This window comes from Diceros bicornis, chromosome 32 (assembly GCF_020826845.1).
Source record: "Diceros bicornis minor isolate mBicDic1 chromosome 32, mDicBic1.mat.cur, whole genome shotgun sequence".
Taxonomy (NCBI): domain Eukaryota; kingdom Metazoa; phylum Chordata; class Mammalia; order Perissodactyla; family Rhinocerotidae; genus Diceros; species Diceros bicornis.
The window spans coordinates 28,021,166-28,044,438 of NC_080771.1; the positions used below are offsets into that span (position 1 = coordinate 28,021,166).

Below are 23,273 nucleotides of genomic sequence, written 5' to 3' on the forward strand. Positions count from 1 at the left end.
CCAACAAAATGTTTGCTTTCCTTAAAAAATGCACCATTCACTGCAGTCAGTGCTTGGAGGTTGGGGTTGAGGGGGTAGGGAGATGGGGCAGGTTGGGTGGCTGGAGAGGAATGACTTAGGGTGAGGTTGGTAAGAGCTAGGACATTATTATAATGATGTTGGTGATGATTAATTTATTAATAGTAAGTCCATATATGAAATATCTCTTCTGTATCAGCCACTATATTGATTGTTTTTAGGGCATATTTTTCATGTTCCCAGTAATGCCGACAAACAGTCGTTATGATCCCCAATTTATAGGAATGTGAAGCACAGAGATATTAACGAGCTTGCCCCAATCACAAAGCTGGTAAATGAGGGAGCCACGATTCAACCCCAGGTCTGTATGATGTCATTTGTGCACTTTCCACTGCTGCAAGTTGCTGTGGGAAGTAAGGACACAAGTGAGGTGTCTGTTTGGGACCAAGGATGCAGTGGCCTTAGCCACTGCCTGAGAGGCCCTAGCAGAAGGCAGGGTGGGATGGAGCCAGAAGAACACTTGGTCCTAGAAGAGAGGAGGAAGCTGGTTCAAGATGAGGTCACACACTAGAAATCAGCTCAGAGAAGTAATTACCACAGGCCGAAAGCAGAAGCAGAGGGACTCAGGCAGAGGCTGTTGTAACTAAGGTCAAGGAGAACCCAAAGAAATCAGAGCGATGATGGAAATAGTGTAAACAGAGCAAGTCAGACACGACAATGTCAGGAGGGCTTCATGAATTAAACTGGGGGCTGTTATCTTCCCTTACAGGTTGCCAAAAAAGAAAGCTGGTCACAATAAGATGGAAGAAGACATGGGGGAGAAGTAAGAGTGTCTTCTGGGTAAGGTAGAACTTTCTAGCAATAGAACTGGCTGCCTTGCTGAGTAGTAAATTCTCCAACATGAGAAGTGTTCGAAGCAGAGATTTGTCTCTCCAAAACTTGAGATTCCATTATTCTAACCCCACCACCCTGACTTTACCAGAAACTTTCACTCTAATCCTAGGTAAGCTCCTGAAGCCCCAAATCCCCTTCACCATCAGGTGAGCCTCACCCCTCAGCTGAGCTCTAATGTGGGTTACCCAAGTTTGACCAATGCTTAAAAGTTGAGGATTCTAAGTGACTTCACTCATTTTGTTAGGCACTAAAACGGTGCCATCCAATATGGCAGCCTCTAGCCACATGTGGCTATGGAGCACTTCTATCAGGCAGCACTGGTCTAGGAAATCAAAAGAGAATAGGACAAGATCCATGTCCAAGGAAAAAAATGTGAGAGACAAATATAAAATATAAAATAATTGTGAAACGTGTAGAAGTTCTGTGATAGAAGTATGTTCAGTGTGGGTGCAAATAGAACAAATCTGTAGGTTGGGGTCAGGGCAGGGGTAGGTCTGCGGCCCTTAGGTGGGTGTGATGCCTCATGCATCTATATGATGGTAGTGAGGGAAGCCCAAGCTCCCTTTGATGGATCGCCTGCTGCGACAACATGTGACTGGCACGTTCTATACACACACCCTAGTTTTCTCAACCATTCTGCAAGACAGATGAGGAAACCAAGGTTCAGAGAGATGACAAAGTCTGACCATTGTTACACAGCCAAAAAGGAACATATCTGAAATTTGAACCCCAAACTATCAGAGTCCTTGCTCTTTCCCTCACATCAATGCTGCCCCATTTTAGCCGAGTCTCTTCATCCTCTTCCCTGAAACCTGTCACCAGCCTTTTCTTCAAATTCCCTGACACTTTCGCCAGCCACAGCTCCAAGAAACAACCCTAAGTAGAAACAAGGCAACTTGCACGTACACCATAACCAATCTTTCTTCTAAGTATCTCAACCTTGCTTGTGCTATATCCAAGTTCAGCCCTATCGCTTCTCCTAAATGCTGCCTTGAACCTCTGAACACAGCCTTCAAACGTGTTCAGCCTTGAGTGTTAAGAGACAAACAGCAAAAGGAGGCCAGATGGACTTGTTTGTTAGAATTCAAGACTCTGGAAAACAGCTTAGAGCAACTTAATATAGCAACTGGTAGAATAAACACACCAGTTACACAGGGTGGTCAGGGGCTGTGTTGTAAACAGCAATTTATTAAAGAAAATAAAACCCTAGTGATAGTTTTAAAATTCTCACCAAACACTTTTGGACTAAAGGCAGTATTTTTATAGTTCTTATTCCCTGGCTATAAATGTGTACTTCTTCTTAAATAGCCCTTTCAGAAGTCCAGGTCCAGCCCAGGAGACCAGCTGGTGACATCATCCGGCTCCACAAAAGAGGAATTGTTCAGCCTCCAAGAAAACTGAGTGAGGCCAGCCTTCCCCAAGGACGAGGTGGGGAAAGGGCCACCAGCCCCCGTTATCTTTGATGTGTGTGTAGCTCTTGATGTGATTCTCTTCCGATCATTGCCATTTCTGTTCCTGCTTTTCCTGTTGAGGTTTTGGAGGTGGGGGCTCGTCCAAAGGGGTAGGTCATATCTGATGTCAATCAGCATTTGGGACAGGGACAAAAATCCTTACCTTGAGAATGTTCTCAGATCCAACTCTACCCCTTGAACCCCATCCCTCCTCCTCTTCTCCTAGTCAATCACGCAGCCAGTTTCCACTGGTTTTTCCCTGAAGGAGGATGAACTGGACTTGGCGTCTCTGCAGGAGGAAAGGAAAGTTCCCAGCCCTGTCTGGCCTTGGGGCCAAGCACCTAGAAGACAATCAGAGCTTCCCCGATGCTGAGAGTGATGGTTTCTTGGCACAGCTCCAAATGTTATTACACCAAATGCATCTCGGTCTCTTTACTCTTCTATGGGTTGAGTTGCTGTTTCCTTGGTCAAGCAAGTCTTCACTGGAGCGTCAGATTGGAGGTAGGAAGGGGGGAAGCAAAAGCAAAACTGTCCTGCCACATTTTAGTAAATATTTACTGAACAAATACTACATGCCAAGAACTGTACTGTGTGCAGAGTCAAGCTAACCCGACACAGCCCCTGCCCTCCAGGAGCTTACAGCCTAGCCAAAGTGACTGACATCCAGCCAGGATTTTACTAAATCCATTATGTCAATAAACGTTTAAATGAGTACCAAATTGTGATAAGCGCTGTGAGGAAAGCAAGATCCTTGGATGGAGAAGAAGTGAACTCTAATGTAAACTCTAGATTTTAGTTAATAACAATATATCAATATTCATTCATCAATTATAACAAATATACCACACAAATGCAAGATGTTAATAATAAGAGAAACTTTGGGGGTGGACAGGAGGAGGGGGTATATGGGACCCCTCTATACTTTCTGCTCAATTTTTCTGTAAATCTAAAATTGCTCTAAAAAATAAAGTCTATTAATTTAAAAAGAAGAAAGCATGGGCTTTAGGATCTGCCTAAAAGAAAACAAATCAAAAAAGTGTCAAAGCCTTTCCTGGAAAGGAAAAGGAGCTTAAAACAACATAGATTTATCTTGAAGAAAAAAGATACCTTGTTCTTATGTCTAGTTTGAACATAGCACAGATCAAAGATCCAAGAGAAATCGTTAGCTTTCCACCACTATTGTGTAACTTGAACTCTCTTCTCGGATTTGAGAAGCTGGCAAAAAGAATTTTTGATCAATTGTAAGACCAATTGTAAAACATTGATCCTTTTCTCTATACAAATCAAAGCACATTTTTCACAGCCCAGGTCCAAAGAGATCTTCCGGGGTCAATCAAAACTAGATTTCAAATTCTACTCGCACCCTTGGCATCTGAGTGGTGTTGAACACATAGACTTAACTTTTCCGAGGCTCAGTTTCAATCATCTATGCAATGGAGAGACTACTTATCCCATAGGCTTGCTGTGAAGATGAAAAAGATCCGGCATTCCATAAATTATACATACTATTATAATAAATGGTAAGAATACTACAGATATGATCTTTATCATTATTATTATTAAGCACTAGACATTGTACTAAGTTCTTATAGTTATTATCTCATTTAATCTTTCCAACAGCCCTGTAATAAGCATTCCTAAGCCCCATTATTAAGATGAGAAAAGACTCACAGTGGTTCAGTGGCTTGCCACTTATTTATTTATTTATTTATTTATTTGCTGAGGAAGATTGGCTCTGAGCTAACATCTGTTGCCAGTCCTCCTCTTTTTGCTGAGGAAGATTGGCTCTGAGCCAGTATCTGTGCCCATCTTCCTCTATTTTGTATGTTGGACGCTGCCACAGCATGGCTTGATGAATGGCACGTCTGTCCACACCCAGGAATCGAAACTGCAAGCCCCGGGCTACCGAAGCCGAGGGTGCGAACTTAACCACTACGCCACCAGGCAGGCCCCTAAAGTCTTTATTTTTTATTTCACACATACATTGCTAAATTATGTCAGACTTTTCCACCTGTGGTCTTACCCTGGTGTCAATACACGGGGAGGTTACAAAGCGGCTTTAGCAGGAAGGAAATGAAGATGGATTAGACTGTGGTTTTCCTCACTAGGATTCAGAGGGAATCAATCACCCCTTGATTCTTCCTGTATTGTCTCAAAAAAAAAAGAAAAATAGATAAAATGAGTTTGGTCCTTCAGACCTTCCAAAATCTGCTAGCCCTGCCCTCCTTCTGCAACTGGTCCCCCAGGTAATGATGCGGATGCAGTCAGTCCGTAGAGTCTGAGGTCTAACTCACTCCATCTTGGTCACACCTGTACGGAAGTCCCTTGCTTTTGATGCAAAAGCATCTCTGGTCCCCAGACTTGTCCTTAAAGCCCACTGTTAAGTAAGAATAATTACACCAAGTCTTTCATTATATTTCTGTTATCTCTATATTTCACTTGAAAGAGTTATTTACGTGTTCGGGGTAGTTTCAAGGGAAAAAGTGTTGGGTGGTTGGGGCTCGGCAAGATGACTATAGTTGATATTTTACATGAATTCTTATGGAAATAATTCACCTTCTTAATTTTCTTTTCACTCTAAGAGCGTGATTCTTGATGAGTCCACAAAACCCTAATAAAGGGAGGTCTTTTCCTTTCTCAAGGACCATCCACTTTGGCTAGCTCCATTACTCCCTGTGAGCAAACCATTCCCAAGCTCCCCTGGAGCTGTGTAGACACACAGGTGGTGCTGCGGCATCTCACACACGCACACAGACACACAGAGACACACACACGCACACATACACACACATGCGTGCACACATACACACACGCGTGCACACACACGCATACACACACATGCTGTAACTTTTCTGGGTTTTTTCCCTGTCATTTTTGCCCTGAAAACTGAATTGGATGTATTTCCCAGAATATTAAGTGAACTTTAGAGCTCTAAATCATACACTTAAATATTGGGGTCTTCACAGAGACCCCAAGCTTCCTGGACTTTAAATTTTTAAAAAAAAGGAAAGCAGGCAAAACCCTTCGTCCCTTAGTTAACTCTGATACACTCTGAAAAGGCAAGTCAACTAGTAAATGTAGCAGGAATATTAAAAAAAAAAAAAAATCTAACATAAGGCATGAGAACAAAGGGCCACCTTATGCAGCAGCCAGAAGAGGCATTCAAACGTTTCGTCAGCAGGATTCCAGCCAACCTTCACAGCTCACTTTTATAAAGCTGGCCCCAGGCATTCCAGGACAAGATGCGGCTGTGCCGTCTACTTGTCCCTTAGCTACTTCAGAGGAGCTGGCAAAGTGGCCGTCAGCCTTGCCCGAGAGCCATGGCAAAGAGTGGAATTGTAATTTACATCCTGGTTATCACCTTGCTCCTGGACCAGACCAGCAGCCACACGTCCAAGTTCAAAGCCAGGAAGCACAGCAAACGCCGAGTAAAAGGTAACGGGTCTTCTCAGTCCAGAAAATTCTAGCCTTGCTCAGTGTGGGGAGGGGCTGGACAATGTTCTTTCCAAACTCCTCCAGGAGACTGCCCCTGGTGACAGTACCATGCCATCATGTGGATATGGTATGTCAAGGGACCGAGTGACTTTTAAACTCTGGCACAGTTTGATATTTAAAGGAACCATGTGATAGAGTTTTTTCTTTTTCACAGAAAAAAAAAGCTCTTGGAAAAACAAAGTCTATATTGTATATCCTTTGTCAGGTGGGGTTAGATATGTAGAATGTTCTTCAGAGGAAGTCACCCGGCTACGTGGACATTTGGTATTATGAATGAGGGGCCAAGTAGAACATATTGATTAATAAGTACACTGTTTCCATCATAGATATTGGGTAACTCTATTCAAAGGTATTTGTAAGACAACTATAATCTTATTAAATGAGTAGTAGAGGATAGAGCTATCGGTAATCGTGACTTCCATTTTGTCATTGGTTATCATGTAGGTATAATTTCATATCCCTGGCAATATGAAGACAGTTTATACTATATATTTAAGCTTTTTCATATCATAGAGAAATAGAACCTCTTTTTATCTTAAAAATATCTCAACACACACAAAAATTTCAACACACAAAGTTATATAGCGTTTGAAGACATTTTAACACAAAACTGAATCTCCAAGTAATCTCAAATTTGAGGTGGCTTGAAGTAAGAGGTAAAAAAAAATTGCAAAGAACAAAGATGATGGCAATTTATTTGCAATATGCTGAAACCAAAGCAAAAGGAAAAAGCATCAAGAAAGTCACAAGGTGATGCTCTATCTCATCCTTTGAGTAATTTGCATAGCAGGATATTTCAAAGTAAATATTATGACACTATTTCCTTATCAATTTCACTTCATCAGTAGCAAGACGCACAACAAGTACCAACAAGGTTAAAGGCTGGATTTGACACAACATGGATGGCTGGTGGGTAAAAAGGGGGCTTGTCTTGTTGTGCTGCATTGTGTTATGTTTTGAGGCTTACGAAGTACTCTTTTCCACGGGCATTTATTGATACAATACAGGTCTGATGCAAGGTTTCTTAAGTGGGATCTTGTTTCCTTATAAAATGTTATACTCTCTGTTACATCTTTTAATGAAAGATTAAAATATTTCTCACACATAGATAAAGTATATTGCTGAGGATGAGGGCAGGGGAAGGAGGGACAGAGAAGATACTGGGTGATGTGGCATATTTCTGTGGCCAGCATTTCTTCACCACTGGGAGGGAGTGGCAACGTGGTGACCACCCAGTAGGGATGTGGGGAGGGGTAGGAATATGTGAATCTGTGTGCTGGGCGGGTGTTTCTGAAATAATTGCAGCTCAGGTCTTATACAGCTCCCCTCTCCCCACCCACCCACCTACCTACACACACGCGCACACACACACACAGGCACACACATGTTTTTTTGTTTTTTAACTGATTGGGTACATATCTTAAATATCATCCTCCCAAAGAAATTTTTGCTAATTTTTACCGTTAGGTCTGAGAAACATTCTACAGTAGGTGAAACAATAAGTCTAGACTTGCCAAACAGTTCTTTCCTCATTCACTCACACAATTCTGAAACATTTTAAGGACCTGGAAATAATATTAAAGCTTATTAAACCAAAAGTGAAAGCTGGGCCAGCCCTGGAGGCCTAGTGGTTATGTTCAGTGTGCACCGCTTCGGCGGCCTGGGTTCGGTTCCCCGGGCGCAGACCTACAACACTCTCTTAGCAGCTATGTTGTGCTGGCAGCCCACATGCTAAAAAATAGAGGAAGATTGGCCTGGATGTTAGCTCAGGGAGAATATTCCTCAGCAAAAACAAAAAAAAGTGAAAGCCGTTTTCTCTCTCCCAATCCTCTCCACAGAATTATCCACCATTAACTGTTGGAAGATAATATTCCCAGTTTTTTAAACACACAATTAAAAATTGACTTTTTTAACAAAAGAAGAATCAGCTATACAAAGTATTTGGCAGACAAATTAATTTATTTTATTTATTAAATCTTGGATATCTATCAATGTAAGATGTACCTCAGTCCTTTTAACAGCTGCATAATATTCCCTTGTGTGGATGAGTTATGACTTATTTAATCTGTCCTCTGTTGGTGAACTTTTGTGTGGTTTCCAATCCAGCTCTTTTTGATCCAATGCTCCAGTGAACTGCTCTGTACACATATATTGGCCCCAGTGCTAGGATGTTATGATACACTTCTAGAAGCAAAACTGCAGGTTAATCACTCTTTCTAATTGTCTCCCAAATGACAGCATCAATCCATGGTCCCATATTCACTTATGAGAGGACCTATTCCCACACACCTTGACAACCTAACATCACATCATTGGTTTAAGCCCTGCCAACCTAACCAAAAAACCAAAAACCTCTTTTTTTTTTTTTTTTGTGAGGAAGAGCAACCCTGAGCTAACATCCATGCCAATCCTCCTCTTTTTGCTGAGGAAGACTGGCCCTTAGCTAACATCCCTGCCCATCTTCCTCCACTTTATGTGGGATGCCGCGACAGCGTGGCGAGAGAAGTGGTGCGTCAGTGCGCGCCCAGGATCTGAACCTGGGCCACCAGCAGTGGAGCCCGCGCACTTAACCACTACGCCATGGGGCCGGCCCCCAAAAACCTCTTTTAATTTGCATTTCTTTGATTGTTCATGAGCTTGACATTTCTTTGATTGTTAATGAGGTGGAGGTATTTTTCATGTTTACTGGTCATTTCTTCTGGGAATTATTTTTGCATCTTATACTGTACCTACTTTTGGAGAACAACAATAATAATAAAATGAAAGGGAGTCATTTTTTTACTCAAAATGGCGATTGAATGATTTAGTTCCAAGAACAAGATTTCTGTGGTATTTACTTCATAGATCTCAACAAATTATGTGTGGTGGTAATGAATAAAATATAATTTTTACAGTGAAATAGTTGTTCCCTGTATTCGCTGTAGACAAAACACATCCTCATTTGTCACCAGGGATAGAAGCAGAAGCCAAGCCACCTGGATAATGACTTTCACAATGTCCTCCCAGAGCCTAATATTAATTCATGAGCCTTCATGTTAATTACAATGGTTACAGCTTCCCTGTGGAGGCCACTTATTTCAAGAGAATGGAGCAGGAAGCTGAGAGAGTCTGGCCCCCAAAAGCCAATGGTTTTGCATTCTGAATGTACTCTTATATTTATTCTGGATTGAATGGTCCCATTGAGGAAATCCTCAGGTTATCGTATTTCTGAGCTGAGCTATTGAACGCTTTGAGAATTGATGTGCAGCACTAAGTGAAACAGAGGTGGAGACCACTCCTGGGTACCCCAGAAGGCATGTCCTAACCCAAATGTGAAAATACCTGGCTTGCAAAGCACATGTTTAAGGGCTCAGTGAATCAGCATATTTGGATTTGGGACTGTCCTGAAAAATCCAGGCTAGAACATAGACTCTCTATATGTCATGTACACAGAGAGGCAGCCGGGACCAGTTCATATTAAGCTTTAAGCATCTTCTCTGAGGCCATGTGCTAAAGACCAAGCAGGTAAAGGCAATCACTGTGCAGAAGCAGATAGGAGGGATGGGAAGAGAACAGACTTGGAGTCACAAGATATAAATCCCAATTCTGCACCTTACTAGCTGGGTGACCTTTGACGGGTTAATTCAGCTTTCTGTGCCTCTATTTCTTATTCTGTGAAATGATAGTTTCTATTTCATAGAAATATTGAAAGAATTAAGCTCCTGGCGCACAGCGTATGGTGGCTTTTAATATTTTTTATTTTTAATATTTATCAGGATTTATTATAATTCGTGCCTTTGAAGCACTACAAGCTGTCAATCTCTAAGACAGTTCCTCCCCCATCAGGTCTGGATTGTGATTTAGCCAAGGTTGCTAATTTTCTACCACGTACTTATAGCCAAGGTTGTCAAGGACAGCCATGAAGATTAGCTTGATCCAGGGACATTCAAGACTAAATAAATTGCTAGTCTCTAATATAGTTTTTTTTTTTTTTTTTACATGGCCCTGTATCACTGCCTTTCTCCGCTTCTCCATGGAAATCACTTAACCCTGCTAGGAGCCACCATACCTGGCACATGAGTTGAGTAGGAATACCGGGGACAGGGGACTTAGGGGCCCAAATAGGTCTGAGGGTGAGTTCTACCATTTATCTGCCAAGTCACTTAGCTCATTGAGTTCATCCTCATTCTTTAATGGGAATTGCATTTTCCTTTCTTCATAGCTATTTTTGAGGAGTAAATGAGAATAACATGAAAGTATTTCATGTACCACAAAGAGTCTATTCATTCCACAAACATTATGAGCACCTATTATGTGCCAAGAATCGTGTTAAGCATCAGGAATACCATGCATAACAAGACAGATTAAAGTAAGTGAGTAAAGTAAAATGATTATAGATAGGAGAAAGTGTGTTGAAGAAAAATAAAGGTTCAAAGAAAGAGATGAGCCAGAGGGATGCTGATGTAGAGAGGATGATCAGAAAAGTCTTCTCAGAAGATGAGACGTTGAAGCTTGATAAGGAGATGGACAAGAGCTGGACAAGAGTGTGCCAAGTGGATGGAACCCAAAGGAAGGGGCCTGAGATGAGACAGCTTGTTCTAGGATGTGTTTGAAAGTCAACGAGTCTGAAGTCTAATGACGGAGGGAGAGTTCCACAGGATGGGGCTGGAGAGATAGACAGGAGGCCTATCTAACAGGGGGAACTTTTAGCGTATTACCCCCACCATGCCCTTATGGATCTTCCTGGCCAAGTTATTTTCATGCATTATTTTCATGTACACTGGGCTCAGTTTCACTCTAGCGTTGGATTCTGGATTCCAAAGCTTTATTTTGTTTTAATTTTATCTTATTTTATTTTATTTTTTTAATTTTTGTTTATTGCAGTAACATTGGTTTATAACATTGTAAAAATTTCAGGTGTACATCATTATACTTCTATTTCTGCATACATTACATCATGTTCACCACCAAAATACTAATTACAACCCATCACCACACACATGCACCGAATTATCCCTTTCACCCTCCTCCCTCCCCCCTTCCCCTCTGGTAACCACCAATCCAATCTCTGTCCCTATGTGTTTGTTTATTGTTGTTATTATCTACTACTTAATGAAGGAAATCATATGGTATTTGACCTTCTCCCTCTGACTTATTTCACTTTGCATTATACCCTCAATGTCCATCCATGTTGTCACAAATGGCTGGATTTCATCGTTTCTTATGGCTGAGTAGTATTCCATTGTGTATATATACCACATCTTCTTTATCCATTCGTCCCTTGATGGGCACTTAGGTTGCTTCCAAGTCTTGGCTATTGTGACTAACGCTGCAATGAACACAGGGGTGCATGTATCTTTACAAATTGGTGTTTTCAAGTTCTTTGGATAAATACCCAACAGTGGAATAGCTGGATCATATGGTAGTTCTATGCTTGATTTTTTGAGGAATCTCCATACTGTTTTCCATAGTGGCTGCACCAGTTTGCACTCCCACCAGCAGTGTATGAGAGTTCCCTTCTCTCCACATCCTCTCCAACACATGTTGTTTCCTGTCTTGTTAATTATAGCCATTCTGACGGGCCTGAGGTGGTATCTCATTGTAGTTTTGATTTGCATTTCCCAGTTAGTGATTTTGAACATCTTTTCATGTGTCTGTTGGCCATCTGTATATCTTCTTTGGAGAAATGTCTGTTCAGGTCTTTTGCCCATTTTTTAATTGGGTTGGTAGTTTTTTTGTTGTTGAGATGCATGAGTTCTTTATATATTTTGGAGATTAAGCCCTCATCAGATGTATGGTTTGCAAATATCTTCTCCCAATTGTTAGGTTGTCTTTTCGTTTTGTTGATGGTTTCCTTTGCTATGCAGAAGGTTTTTAGTTTGATGTAGTCCCATTTGTTTATTTTTTCTATTGTTTCTCTTGCCCAGTCAGACATGGTGTTTGAAAAGATGTTGCTAAGACCGACGTTGAAGAGCGTACTGCCTATGTTTTCTTCTAGAAGTTTCACAGTTTCAGGTCTTACATTCAAGTCTTTAACCCATTTGGAGTTAATTTTTGTGTATGGTGTAAGGTAAGGGTCTACTTTCATTTTTTTGCATGTGGCTATCCAGTTTTCCCAACACCATTTGTTGAAGAGACTTTCTTTTCCCCATTGTATGTTCTTGGCTCCTTTGTCAAAGATTAGCTGTCCATAGAGGTGTGGGTTTATTTCTGGGCTTTCGATTCTATTCCATTGATCTGTGTATCTGTTTTTGTGCCAGTACCATGCTGTTTTGGTTACTATAGCTTTGTAGTATATTTTGAAATCAGGGAGTGTGATACCTCCAGCTTTGTTCTTTTTTCTCAGGATTCCTTTAGCTATTCAGGGTCTTTTGTTGTTCCATATAAATTTTAGGATTATTTGTTCTATTTCTGTGAAAAGTGTTGTTGGAACTTTGATAGGGATTGCATTGAATCTATAGATGGCTTTAGGAAGTATGGACATCTTAACTATGTTAAATCTTCCAATCCAAGAGCACGGAATATCTTTCCATTTCTTTGTGTCTTCTTCAATTTCTTTCAGAAATGTTTTATAGTTTTCGGTGTACAGATCTTTCACCTCTTTGGTTAAGTTTATTCCTAGGTATTTTATTCTTTTTGTTGCAATTGTAAATGGGATGGTATTCTTAATTTCTCTTTCTGCTACTTCGTTGTTAGTGTACAGAAATGCAACTGATTTTTGTATGTTGATTTTGTATCCTGCAACTTTACCATATTCGTTTATTACTTCTAAAAGTTTTCTGGTGGATTCTTTAGGGTTTTCTATATATAAAATCATATCATCTGCAAATAGTGACAGTTTCACTTCTTCCTTTCCAATTTGGATCCCTTTTATTTCTTTCTCTTGTCTGATTGCTCTGGCTAGGACTTCCGGTACTATGTTAAATAGGAGTGGTGACAGTGGGCATCCTTGTCTGGTTCCTGTTCTTAGAGGGATAGCTTTCAGTTTTTCACCATTGAGGATGATGTTAGCTATGGGTTTCTCATATATGGTCTTTATTATGTTGAGGTACTTTCCTTCTATACCCATTTTATTCATAGTTTTTATCATAAATGGATGCTGTATCTTGTCAGATGCTTTCTCTGCATCTATTGAGATGATCATGTAATATTTATTCTTCATTTTATTAATGTGGTGCATCACGTTGATTGATTTGCGAATGTTGAACCATACCTGCATACCTGGAATAAATCCCACTTGATCATGGTGTATAATCTTTTTAACGTATTGTTGTATGCGATTTGCTAGTATTTTGTTGAGGATTTTTGCAACGATGTTCATCAGTGATATTGGCCTGTAGTTTTCTTTTTTTGTGTGTTGTCCTTGTCTGGTTTTGGTATCAGGGTCATGTCGGCTTCGTAGAATGAGTTAGGGAGCTTCCCCCCCTCCTCAATTTTTTGAAAGAGTTTGAGAAGGATAGGTATTAAGTCTTCTTTGAATGTTTGGTAGAATTCACCAGGGAAGCCGTCTGGTCCTGGACTTTTATTTTTGGGGAGGTTTTTGATTACTGTTTCGATCTCCTTACTGGTGATTGGTCTATTCAAATTCTCTACTTCTTCTTGATCCAGTTTTGGAAGGTTGTATGATTCTAAGAATTTATCCATTTCTTCCAGATTGTCGAATTGGTTGGCATATAGCTTTTCATAGTATTCTCTTATAATCTTTTGTATTTCTGAGGTGTCTGTTGTAACTTCTCCTCTTTCATTTCTGATTTTACTTATTTGTGCCTTCTCTCTTTTTCTCTTGGTGAGTCTAGCTAAAGGTTTGTCAATTTTGTTGATCTTTCCAAAGAACCAGCTCTTGGGTTTATTAATTTTTTCTATTGTTTTTTTGGTCTCTATTTCATTTATTTCTGCTCTGATTTTTATTATTTCCCTTCTTCTACTGATTTTGGGCTTTGTTTGTTCTTCTTTTTCCAGTTCCTTTAGGTGCATTGTTAGATTGTTTATTTGAGATTTTCCTTGTTTGTTGAGATAGGCCTATATCGCTATAAACTTCTCTCTTAGAACCGCTTTTGCTGTATCCCATAAATTCTGGCATGTCGTATTTTCATTTTCATTTGTCTCCAGGTATTTTTTGATTTCTTCTTTGATTTCTTCATTAACCCAGTCGTTGTTCAGTAGCATTTTGTTTAATCTCCACGTATTTGTGGCTTTTCTGATTTTCTTCCTATAGTTGATTTCTAGTTTCATACCATTGTGGTCAGAAAAGATGTTGGTATTATTTCAGTCTTCTTAAATTTATGGAGACTTGTTTTGTGGCCTAATATGTGATCAATCCTGAAGAGTGTTCCATGTGCCTTTGAAAAGAACGTGTATTCTTCGGTTTTTGGATGGAATGCTCTGTATATATCTACTAGGTCCATCTGTTCTAGTGTGTCGTTTAAGGCCAATGTTTCCTTATTGATCTTCTGTTTGGATGATCTATCTGTTGATGTAAGTGGAGTGTTAAAGTCCCCTACTATTATTGTGTTACTGTCTATTTCTGTTTTTATGTCTGTTAATAATTGCTTTATATATTTAGGTGCTCCTGCATTGGGTGCGTAGATATTTACAAGGGTTATATCCTCTTGTTGGATTCTTCCCTTAATCATTATGTAATGCCCTTCTTTGTCTCTTTTTACAGTTTTTGTTTTAAAGTCTATTTTGTCTGATATGAGTACTGCTACCCCAGCTTTCTTTTCATTGCCATTTGTGTGGAGTATCTTTTTCCATCCCTTCACTTTCAGTTTGTGAGTGTCTTTAGGTCTGAAGTGTGTCTCTTGTATGCAGCATATATATGGGTCTTGTTTTTTTATCCAGTCAGCCACCCTATGCCTTTTAATTGGAGCACTTAGTCCATTGACGTTTAAAGTAGCTATTGATAAGTATGTACTTACTGCCATTTTTTAACTTTTTTTTCCCCCAGTGTTTTAGTAGTCCTTCTCTGTTCCTTTCTTCTTCTATACAGAATTGATGGTCACTTTAGTTTGACCTCTGTCTGAAAGCTGTACTCTTTAACTCCCCTCCTCCCTCCTTTTATGTTTTTGATATCATATCTAACCTCTTTTTTGTGCATTTGTATCCATTACGTTCTTATCATGGAAATAGATAATTTTTCCTATTTGTGGTCTTCTCTTTTCCCCTTAAATCAATCCCTTTAACATTTCTTGTAGCACTGCTTTCTTGGTGACAAACTCCTTTAATTTTTGCTTGTCTGGGAAATTTTTGATCTCTCCTTCTATTTTGAATGATAACCTTGCTGGGTAGAGTATTCTTGGCTGTAAGTTTTTTCCTTTTAGCACTTTAAATATATCATGCCATTCTCTTCTAGCCTGTAAGGTTTCTGCTGAGAAGTCAGCTGATAGCCTTATGGGGTTTCCTTTGTATGTAACTTGACATTCTCTTGCGGCTTTTAGGATTCTCTCTTTATCTTTAATTCTGGACATTTTGATTATGATGTGTCTTGGTGTGGGCCTCTTTGGGTTTATCTTGTTTGGGGCTCTCTGTGCTTCCTGTACCTGGATGTCTGTTTCCTTCCTTAGGTTAGGGAAGTTTTCATCTATTATTTCTTGAAATAGATTCTCTGCCTCCTTGTCTCACTCTACTCCTTCTGGGACATCTATAACACGGATGTTGGTGTGCTTGATGTTGTCCCAGAGGTCCCTTAGACTGTCCTCACTCTTTTTAATTCTTTTCTCTTTTACCTGTTCACCTTGGGTAATTTCTTCTTGTCTTTCGTCCAGCTCACAGATCCGTTCTTCTATATCCTCTACTCTGTTTTTGAGTCCCTCTAATGAATTTTTCATTTCCAGTATTGTATTCTTCATTTCTGATTGGTTCTTTTTTATATCTTCAATTTCTTTGTTGACATTCTCACTGAGTTCATCTATTCTTCTCCCCAGATCAGTGAGCATCCTTAACACTCTTAGTTTGAACTCTCTGTTGGGTAGGTTGCTCATTTCTGTTTCACTTAGTTCCTTTTCTGGGGTTTTGTCCTGTTCTCTTACTTGGAATGTATTCTTTTGCCTCCTCATTTTGCCTCTTTCCCTGTGCTTGTGTCTACGTATTAGGTAGGTCAGCTATGTCTCCTGCTCTTGGATAGGTGATCTTATGTAAGTGATGCCTTAGGAGGCTTCCAGTGTGCTTCCCTCAGTTCTCAATGTTCCAGGGGTGACCCCTATGTGGGCTACATGTGTCCTTCTGTTGTGGCCTGTTTGCTCTCCCTTTAGGCACCCAGGGAGGCCGAGTTATGCTCCTGGCCAGCTGTTGTAATGCTCAGCTGCTTGTAGTTGTTGTGGGCCCTTCAGTCTCTTTATCAGGTGTGGGGAGCCCCAGCACAGTTGGCTGCAAGTTCTAATACCACATTTGTGTTGCAGTATTTCTTTTAAGTGAGTAGGCCCCCAGCGTGGCAGGTTGTTAGGCTCAGGGCCTTACAATTGCTGTAAGCCTCTAGCCTATTAGGTCTCTTCTCAGCTCTCTGAGGATTGCAGCTTGGTGGGGCTGGCCTCAGGCACAGGAGTACCCAATTGTTTCAGGCTTTGGAAGGTGGGGCAAACCCCCTATGTGGGTCTTTGAGAAGCACAAGTCTTCTGTAGCTGACAAGCCCTGGCGCCCACAGGTCCACACACACAGTCAACACAGTCCTGCCCTGTGTGCACGCCCCGACCTCTGGAAGCAGACCCAGTCTCTCCACGGCGGGAGCCCCACACACTCCACCACCGCCCCACACTCTCCACCTGCTCCTTGTGCACACCCTGCCCCACTAAAGTCAGCTCAGTTGCCAGGCGGCAGAGAATCCAGTCACCAATCTATGCAGGCCCACAAGTTGCCTGAGGGCTTGTTGTTGGGTGGGGCCAGTCTCTAGGGTGGGCTGCCTGCCCTGGCTGAGCTGGATTAAATCGGTGCTCTAGCGGGTGGGGCAGACCCTGGGCTAGCAGGCCTCAGGGAGAACTCCGATGGCGTCTGTGTCAGCACGCCCACACCAGGCCACAACAATGGCCGCTGCCAATGTCCCAGTCCCTGGAGAGGTCTCACCCCTCACCGAGATGCACTCAGGGCCTATTAGGTGAGTCTCTTTTCACCACAGCACTGTGCGCCTTTCTTTCTGGTGATTTTAGGATGCTTTCTGAAATGAGTGTGTTTGTGCGTGGGCCCTTTAAGAGCTGGTTTTAGTTTCTTTGTGAACCGAGTTTTCTGGGGGTACTCTCCAATGCTTTAGTAGCAGGCAAAGTCAGATATTATGCCCCTGGTGTCGATTGTGCTGGGTCCACAAAATGCCCACAGCGGGGGCGCTCCCGGCTCAGGGCCCCGCGCCTCCAGGGAGGCTGCGTACCTGTGAGCTGCTCCCGGCGGCCGTGAAGCTGGCGGCTTGTGAAGGCGGCGCTTTTCCTCTCCAGAAGGGAGTCTCTGCCTCTTCTACCTCAGTTAGGATTGTCCGTTGTTGCAGGAGTTCCTCTTATCCAGTTTTCAGTTCTGTCTCAGGGGTAATTTTTCCACGAGTAGTTGTAAATTGGCTGTGTCGGGGGGAGGAGGTGAGTTCAGAGTCTGCCTACACCGCCATGTTGACTTCCCCCTCTATCTTATTTTAATCATATGCTTTTCATTCCTCCCACCCCACCCCACTCTAAAATATCCCCAGAAAAGGATGGAGACCTGAAAACTCAAGTTGAAAAGCTTTGGAGAGAAGTCAACGCCCTGAAGGAAATGCAAGCCCTGCAGTCAGGTGAGATCCCCTCTCATCCATGCCTCCTGGTCTCAGAAGAGGGAGGAAAAGAAATTGTGAGTTGCCAGCAATTCAAACCATATCTAGAGTGCATGTCAAGTTCTAGGTGTCTAGAGACATTGACAAGCCAGAGATGTGTCCAGGAGAAAGGATCCAAAAGCTAGGGAGACGATTGTTTTGGGAAATTAGCTTGATTTTTCCACTCCCTTCTCCTGTATATGGGTGGAATAGAAATAAAAATAGGTATTTCATAATACATTTTAAAAGTCCATCCATAACTCTTCTCTAGGGTCAATGAAACAGAACTGAAGCAAGTATTAACTAGCTAAAATAGTTAGCAATCATTAGATGTTTACTAAGTGCCCATTGGGAGATCTGCCGAGGTTCAATTAAACTCAGGGTCACAGAACTCACGCTGGCCACACTGGGCATCAGATAAACATAGAAGGACATTGGTTAGAACCACAGCTGGCCAACAGAGGGCAGCATCTGGCATTCCTTTTTCATGGCAGCAACACTCCCAGCAGCCTATGCGGCTGTACACACTACTGATCAGGAGCTACTCTCCTTGGCTCCCAGGAGCGAGGACCACACTGGGTAGGTTCAAGAACAGCCCTGGCTTGCAAGGTTCATACTCCCAGGCCCCAATACCTCACATAGCAACTCCAAAAGCAGAGCTTCAAGGGTACTGCAAGAGACCTGTCCAATTACAAGAGTTACTGCCTCCAGGGAAGACTGAAGTTATGGCTTTCCATCAGGTATTTATAACTCCCAGGCCAGCTGTATGTTACCAATCCAGGGTCATTTTTGCCATAAGCAATGTTGCCTTGTAACACTGGTGACATATTCCCCTTACCAGATTTCCAGAAGAACAAAATTAGAAAGTTAAAGGAAGGTCAAATGCATATGCAGAAGAGGAAAGAGTTTTGTTAACCCTTTATCCACAGTCAGGCATATAAATACTTTATAAACATTAACACATTAACCCTCCAATAATTTATGACATAGGTGCCATTATGATTATCATCATTTTACAGATGAGGAAACTGAGGTACAGAGAAATTAAGTAATTTCTCCAACATTTACACACCTAGTAAATGTCGGAGCCTGATTCTCCAACACTTTGCCCTAAAACTATCTTTATGTTTGGTTTATCCTGGATAACATAAACGATATTACCAGGGCTCAGTATCTGCGTAAGAAAACCACCTCCTCTCCACATGCAAACACAGGCCTTCTTTTAAAAAATAATTATAAAATACCATCCGGTTCCAAAAGTCCCATGGAAATTCAGCACATAATGGAGTGAGACAAACTAGCGAGCACGTGTATATCAAAGCAGCATGAGGCTGAAGACCGTGTTTTGAGGGTGGGACAGACCTGGGTTTATGTGGTTATGATCTCATATGTTATGTAAGTTACATTTTTACATGCTAAGTTGTTACAAGTAACAACTTCTCTGAGCCTCAATATCCTGATATGTAAAGATGATAGTAATAAAATCCCACTTCACAGGATTCTTGTGATTATTACATGAGTTCATTTATGTAAAGTGCTTGGCACAGTGTCTTACACATACAAAAACTCCAATAAATGTTAACTCATCCTTATCACACATCATTCATTCATCAAATATTTATTGGTATTTGCCAGGTCCACTCCTAGATGGATTACACTCGAATAGCATCTTAATATGTCAAATTTTGCATCTTTACAGTCTGTCTCCGAGGCACAAAATTTAACAAGAAATGCTACCTTGCATCAGAAAGCTCGAAGCACTTCCATGATGCCAATGAAGACTGCATTTCCAAGGGAGGGACCCTGGTTATCCCCAGAAGCTCTGATGAAATCAATGCCCTCCGAGACTATGGTAAAAGGAGCCTGCCAGGTGTCAATGACTTTTGGTTGGGTATCAATGACATGGTCACAGAAGGCAAGTTTGTGGATGTCAATGGAATCACCATTTCCTTCCTCAACTGGGACAACGCACAGCCTAATGGTGGCAAGCGGGAAAACTGTGCCCTGCTCTCCCAATCAGCTCAGGGCAAATGGAGTGACGAGGTCTGTGGTAGCAGCAAGAGGTACATATGTGAATTTACCATCCCTTAATAGACCCTTCTCAAATGCATCTTCCAAGCAAGATTGGTCATGATTTATAGGCTGACGATCCCCAAGAATAAGTTAAAATTGTCACACGGGAGACTGTGTCCTTAGGAATATAAGAGTCAGCCAATTTTGCTACCATATTTCATTGTCTTTGCCCTCCATCTGGTATGGAGGATCAGAAAATAATGATCCAGCCATGTGCACACTGCTCAAGCGGCTTCTGCAAAATGGACCATCAAATCCTTCTCTCTTGCTAGTCCCTCTGACTTGCATAGACCAGGTCTGTGTTAAAAATACGGTAGCTGGAAAGCAAGCTTAAGCTACCTGGAAGATTTTCTCTTGAAAGTTTGGTATATATTTGATTGATGAGAATTCTCTGAATCAGAGATTCTAGGTGCTATATAATCCAAAAACTTTCCATCTGAGACTCAATCTACCCCATGCTGGTCATAGTGTCTTGTTAGACCACTACCCTTTCTTTGAGCTGCTGCGTCTCCCGGTGGGACTTGTATCTTGTCGGCCACATCAGAACACAAATGTCTCAGAAATGTTCTAATTTAACTGTTTTCTTCAAGACCCCCTCCCCCCACCATACACACACCTTTTTTTGGAAATGCCCAGTTAAGATCTGAAAGGAAATGATAAGGCAGCATATTTGGTCAGTTTCCACTCCCAGCATTGCATTACAATTTCTGACTTGAATGGGTAACCCCAAGGCAGAGCAGAGCAGCAGACTGTAAGGGAAAAGAAAATAGGAAAAACAAAATGTCTACTTTTCCTTTGCTTTAGCATCCTTACCCTCCTTGATGAAATCGAGGCTGGACATTATATATGTTAGGTTCCTTTTTTTACATACTTTATATACTTATATATATTTCAACAATCATCATATATTTAAGCCTATTAGGGGCAATCTATCTTTGGAGCTTGAAAATTGGATTTAAGTAATACTATTTCGGAGTCACACGTCTATGCAATATTTTATTCTTTCAAGTGCTATTCTCATTAAATAGTTTAATTAGATTGTATAAAATAACTTCATTGCTTAATATGAAACTACAGCTTAGGCTTGGGGGAATGGGCTTTTTAGAAGCCAACAATTCTAAGTACATTCTGTTCCTTAAGTAACTTTTTTTTTTCTTTAAATGTTGCATGTGTTTTGTGAACAGTATCCCTCTATGCAAACTTTAACTACATGTGCTCGGAATTAAGTTTTAGTTCTTTTCATTGCACAATAATAAAGCCTGAATTCTGATCAATGTGGATATATTTGGATGTTGATTACAGTTAATCCAACTATGTTGGTTTATAACAAACTTGGCATAATTTTGGGGAAAATACCCTGGATTTGATCAAACTGGTGATTTAGATATACTAGGAGAATAATTTTACCTGACAATACAGAGGTAAAGACTTGGGGGGAGGAGGGGAACTTTAAAAAGAAGATGGTACCTGCAATTGTTTTGGTTGACCCTGGCCAACTCCCTACTCCAACACAACCATAATCTCCTTAAAGATTATGACAATAATGAAATTAGTAGACCTTAATGGTAGTAGATTCTCATCATATTCCAGGTACTATTCTAAATTTTACTTAGTTCTCATTCATCTCTAGAACAAGCCTGGGAATTAGGATCTAGAATTGCTTCATTTCACAGAAGAATAAACTGAAGAAGAGGGATGTGGTACCTTGCCCTACATCACATACCAGGAAGTGGTGGAGTTGTAACTAGAACCCAACAAGTTGACTCAGATCCTACATCCTTAGCAACTATGGGGGAGCTATGGCAAGGTCAAGCCTGTTCAAGTATGCAATAGAAGTGGACTCTAGTCCATTCTCCTAATTTCCTTCATCTGGGGTAACAATTTGGGCAAACAGCTGACCTTGATAAAGCATTTGTTCAAGCTGAATAAAGAGAACTAGTTCACACAAGTCAGTGTCAGAGTTTGGGTCCCTAGGAGATGGGGTTAGATAAAATGATCCTTCTCCCAAGCACTCCAACCAGAAAGATCAAGAGAAGCAGCTTAATTCAAAGCAATAGATGAAGGTTACTGAGGGGAAATCAAAATGAGTTAGCAAGACAGAGCAGATGGGAGACAGAGCAGATGGGAGTCAGAGCAAGACTGAATGGAGTGGATTAAGAGATTATCTGGTTTGCCCGGGGTCAAACTCATGACCTTGACTTTATTACCTAGCCAACAAATTGACCAAAAGCCACATCCACAAGATTCATTAACCTAGACTTCCCGTTGGTCTATTTTGCTTGTTGAGCACTATTTAGCAAACAACAATTTGTCTTCAGGCAAGATTGATAAATAGGTCTTATCTCTTAGGCCAACTTTTCTGTCTCCGTGAAAGCTGCCTGGGCTATAGTAGGAGGAGCATCCTGAAGCTTGGTGGAAAGAGTGCCATGAGCAATTAGCAGCATCTCTCACAAGTTCATGGTAGGAGGACCTCCACATTTGGGTCATCCCTAGGGTAAACACTTGACTTCCTGCAGATGTCAGTTATATTCAAAGCCCAACTGTCAATACCCTACAAGCCTTACCAGGAAGCCGATTCTAATCTCTAGAGCAGTGCTTCACAAACTGATTTGTGCTTACAGATCACCTGGGAACCTTGTTAAATTGCGGATCCCATAGGTCTGGACTGAGGCCCTGGATTCTGCATTTCTAAAAGCTACCAGAGGAAGCCAACAGTGCTGGACCACACAGCACAGTCTGATAGCAAGGGTCTAAAGCTGTAGCTACTTGCCTGGGGACAGTCTTTGTTAATGCCAGCAGTTTTGCTTCCCTTTAACTCAAAAGTCAAGGGTAGGATCTGCAGTTTGTCTGAGTGAAGAACAATAATGAGAGCAATTTTTCTACCCACCACAGATGCTTCCATCCATATCGTTAAATGAAGTCCAAAGGAAAAATCAATTTGGTAAAGGAAACATCAATAATTGAGACTCAAATTAGTGATTTGAAGGAGGACTTTGCAAGGCTCAACGGTTACTTTCTCTTCCCTAACATTGCTGAGTAGCATTTCTTAAACCACAAATAAAGATATAAAATCTTTCCTGCTCTCAGATTAGTGAGAACTTTCATATCCTCACCAAATAAAGCATATCTAACAAATGAAGACGCTCGCTAATTTTAGCTACTTAAGAAGCTAATTTAGTCTGATGTAAGAAATTCAAAGGGTACCTACTAACTATAACGCACCATGCTAGGTAATACGGAGGGACAGAAAGGAAGTAAGTTATGGTCCCTACACTCAAAGATATTACAACCTAGCCCACAGGAGGAGAGCAAGACTAAACCTTTCCTAGTGGTTGCCATCTGACACTGGGGGCAATGAAACTCTTTTTCTGCTGGAGACACTAAATTGGGACAAAGTGAATTTAGGACTTCTGAGAAATCTTCCCTTCCAGATGGATGCAATGTGCAGAATGAAGCAAAACAAAGATAAGCAGTGATGAGAAATGATGGGGCAGGGAGGGAGAGAGAAAATGTGTGTGCATGTGTGTGTGTATGTGTGTGTTCACAGAGCCGAGTTTGTCATTCTTAAGGTCCTGGTTTCTACTTCCGTCCACTCTATTAAC

The 23,273-nt window shown here is 41.2% G+C and overlaps 1 protein-coding gene across 1 annotated transcript; it reads left to right on the forward strand.

Moving 5' to 3' along the window:
• Positions 1–5,683: 5,683 nt before the first annotated feature.
• CLEC3A (C-type lectin domain family 3 member A) lies at positions 5,684–19,689 on the forward strand. The gene is made up of 3 exons (XM_058528331.1): positions 5,684–5,798; positions 17,497–17,580; positions 19,298–19,689. The coding sequence occupies exons 1-3, from the start codon at positions 5,684–5,686 to the stop codon at positions 19,687–19,689; spliced, it is 591 nt and encodes a 196-aa protein (XP_058384314.1).
• The last annotated feature ends 3,584 nt before the right edge of the window (positions 19,690–23,273 follow it).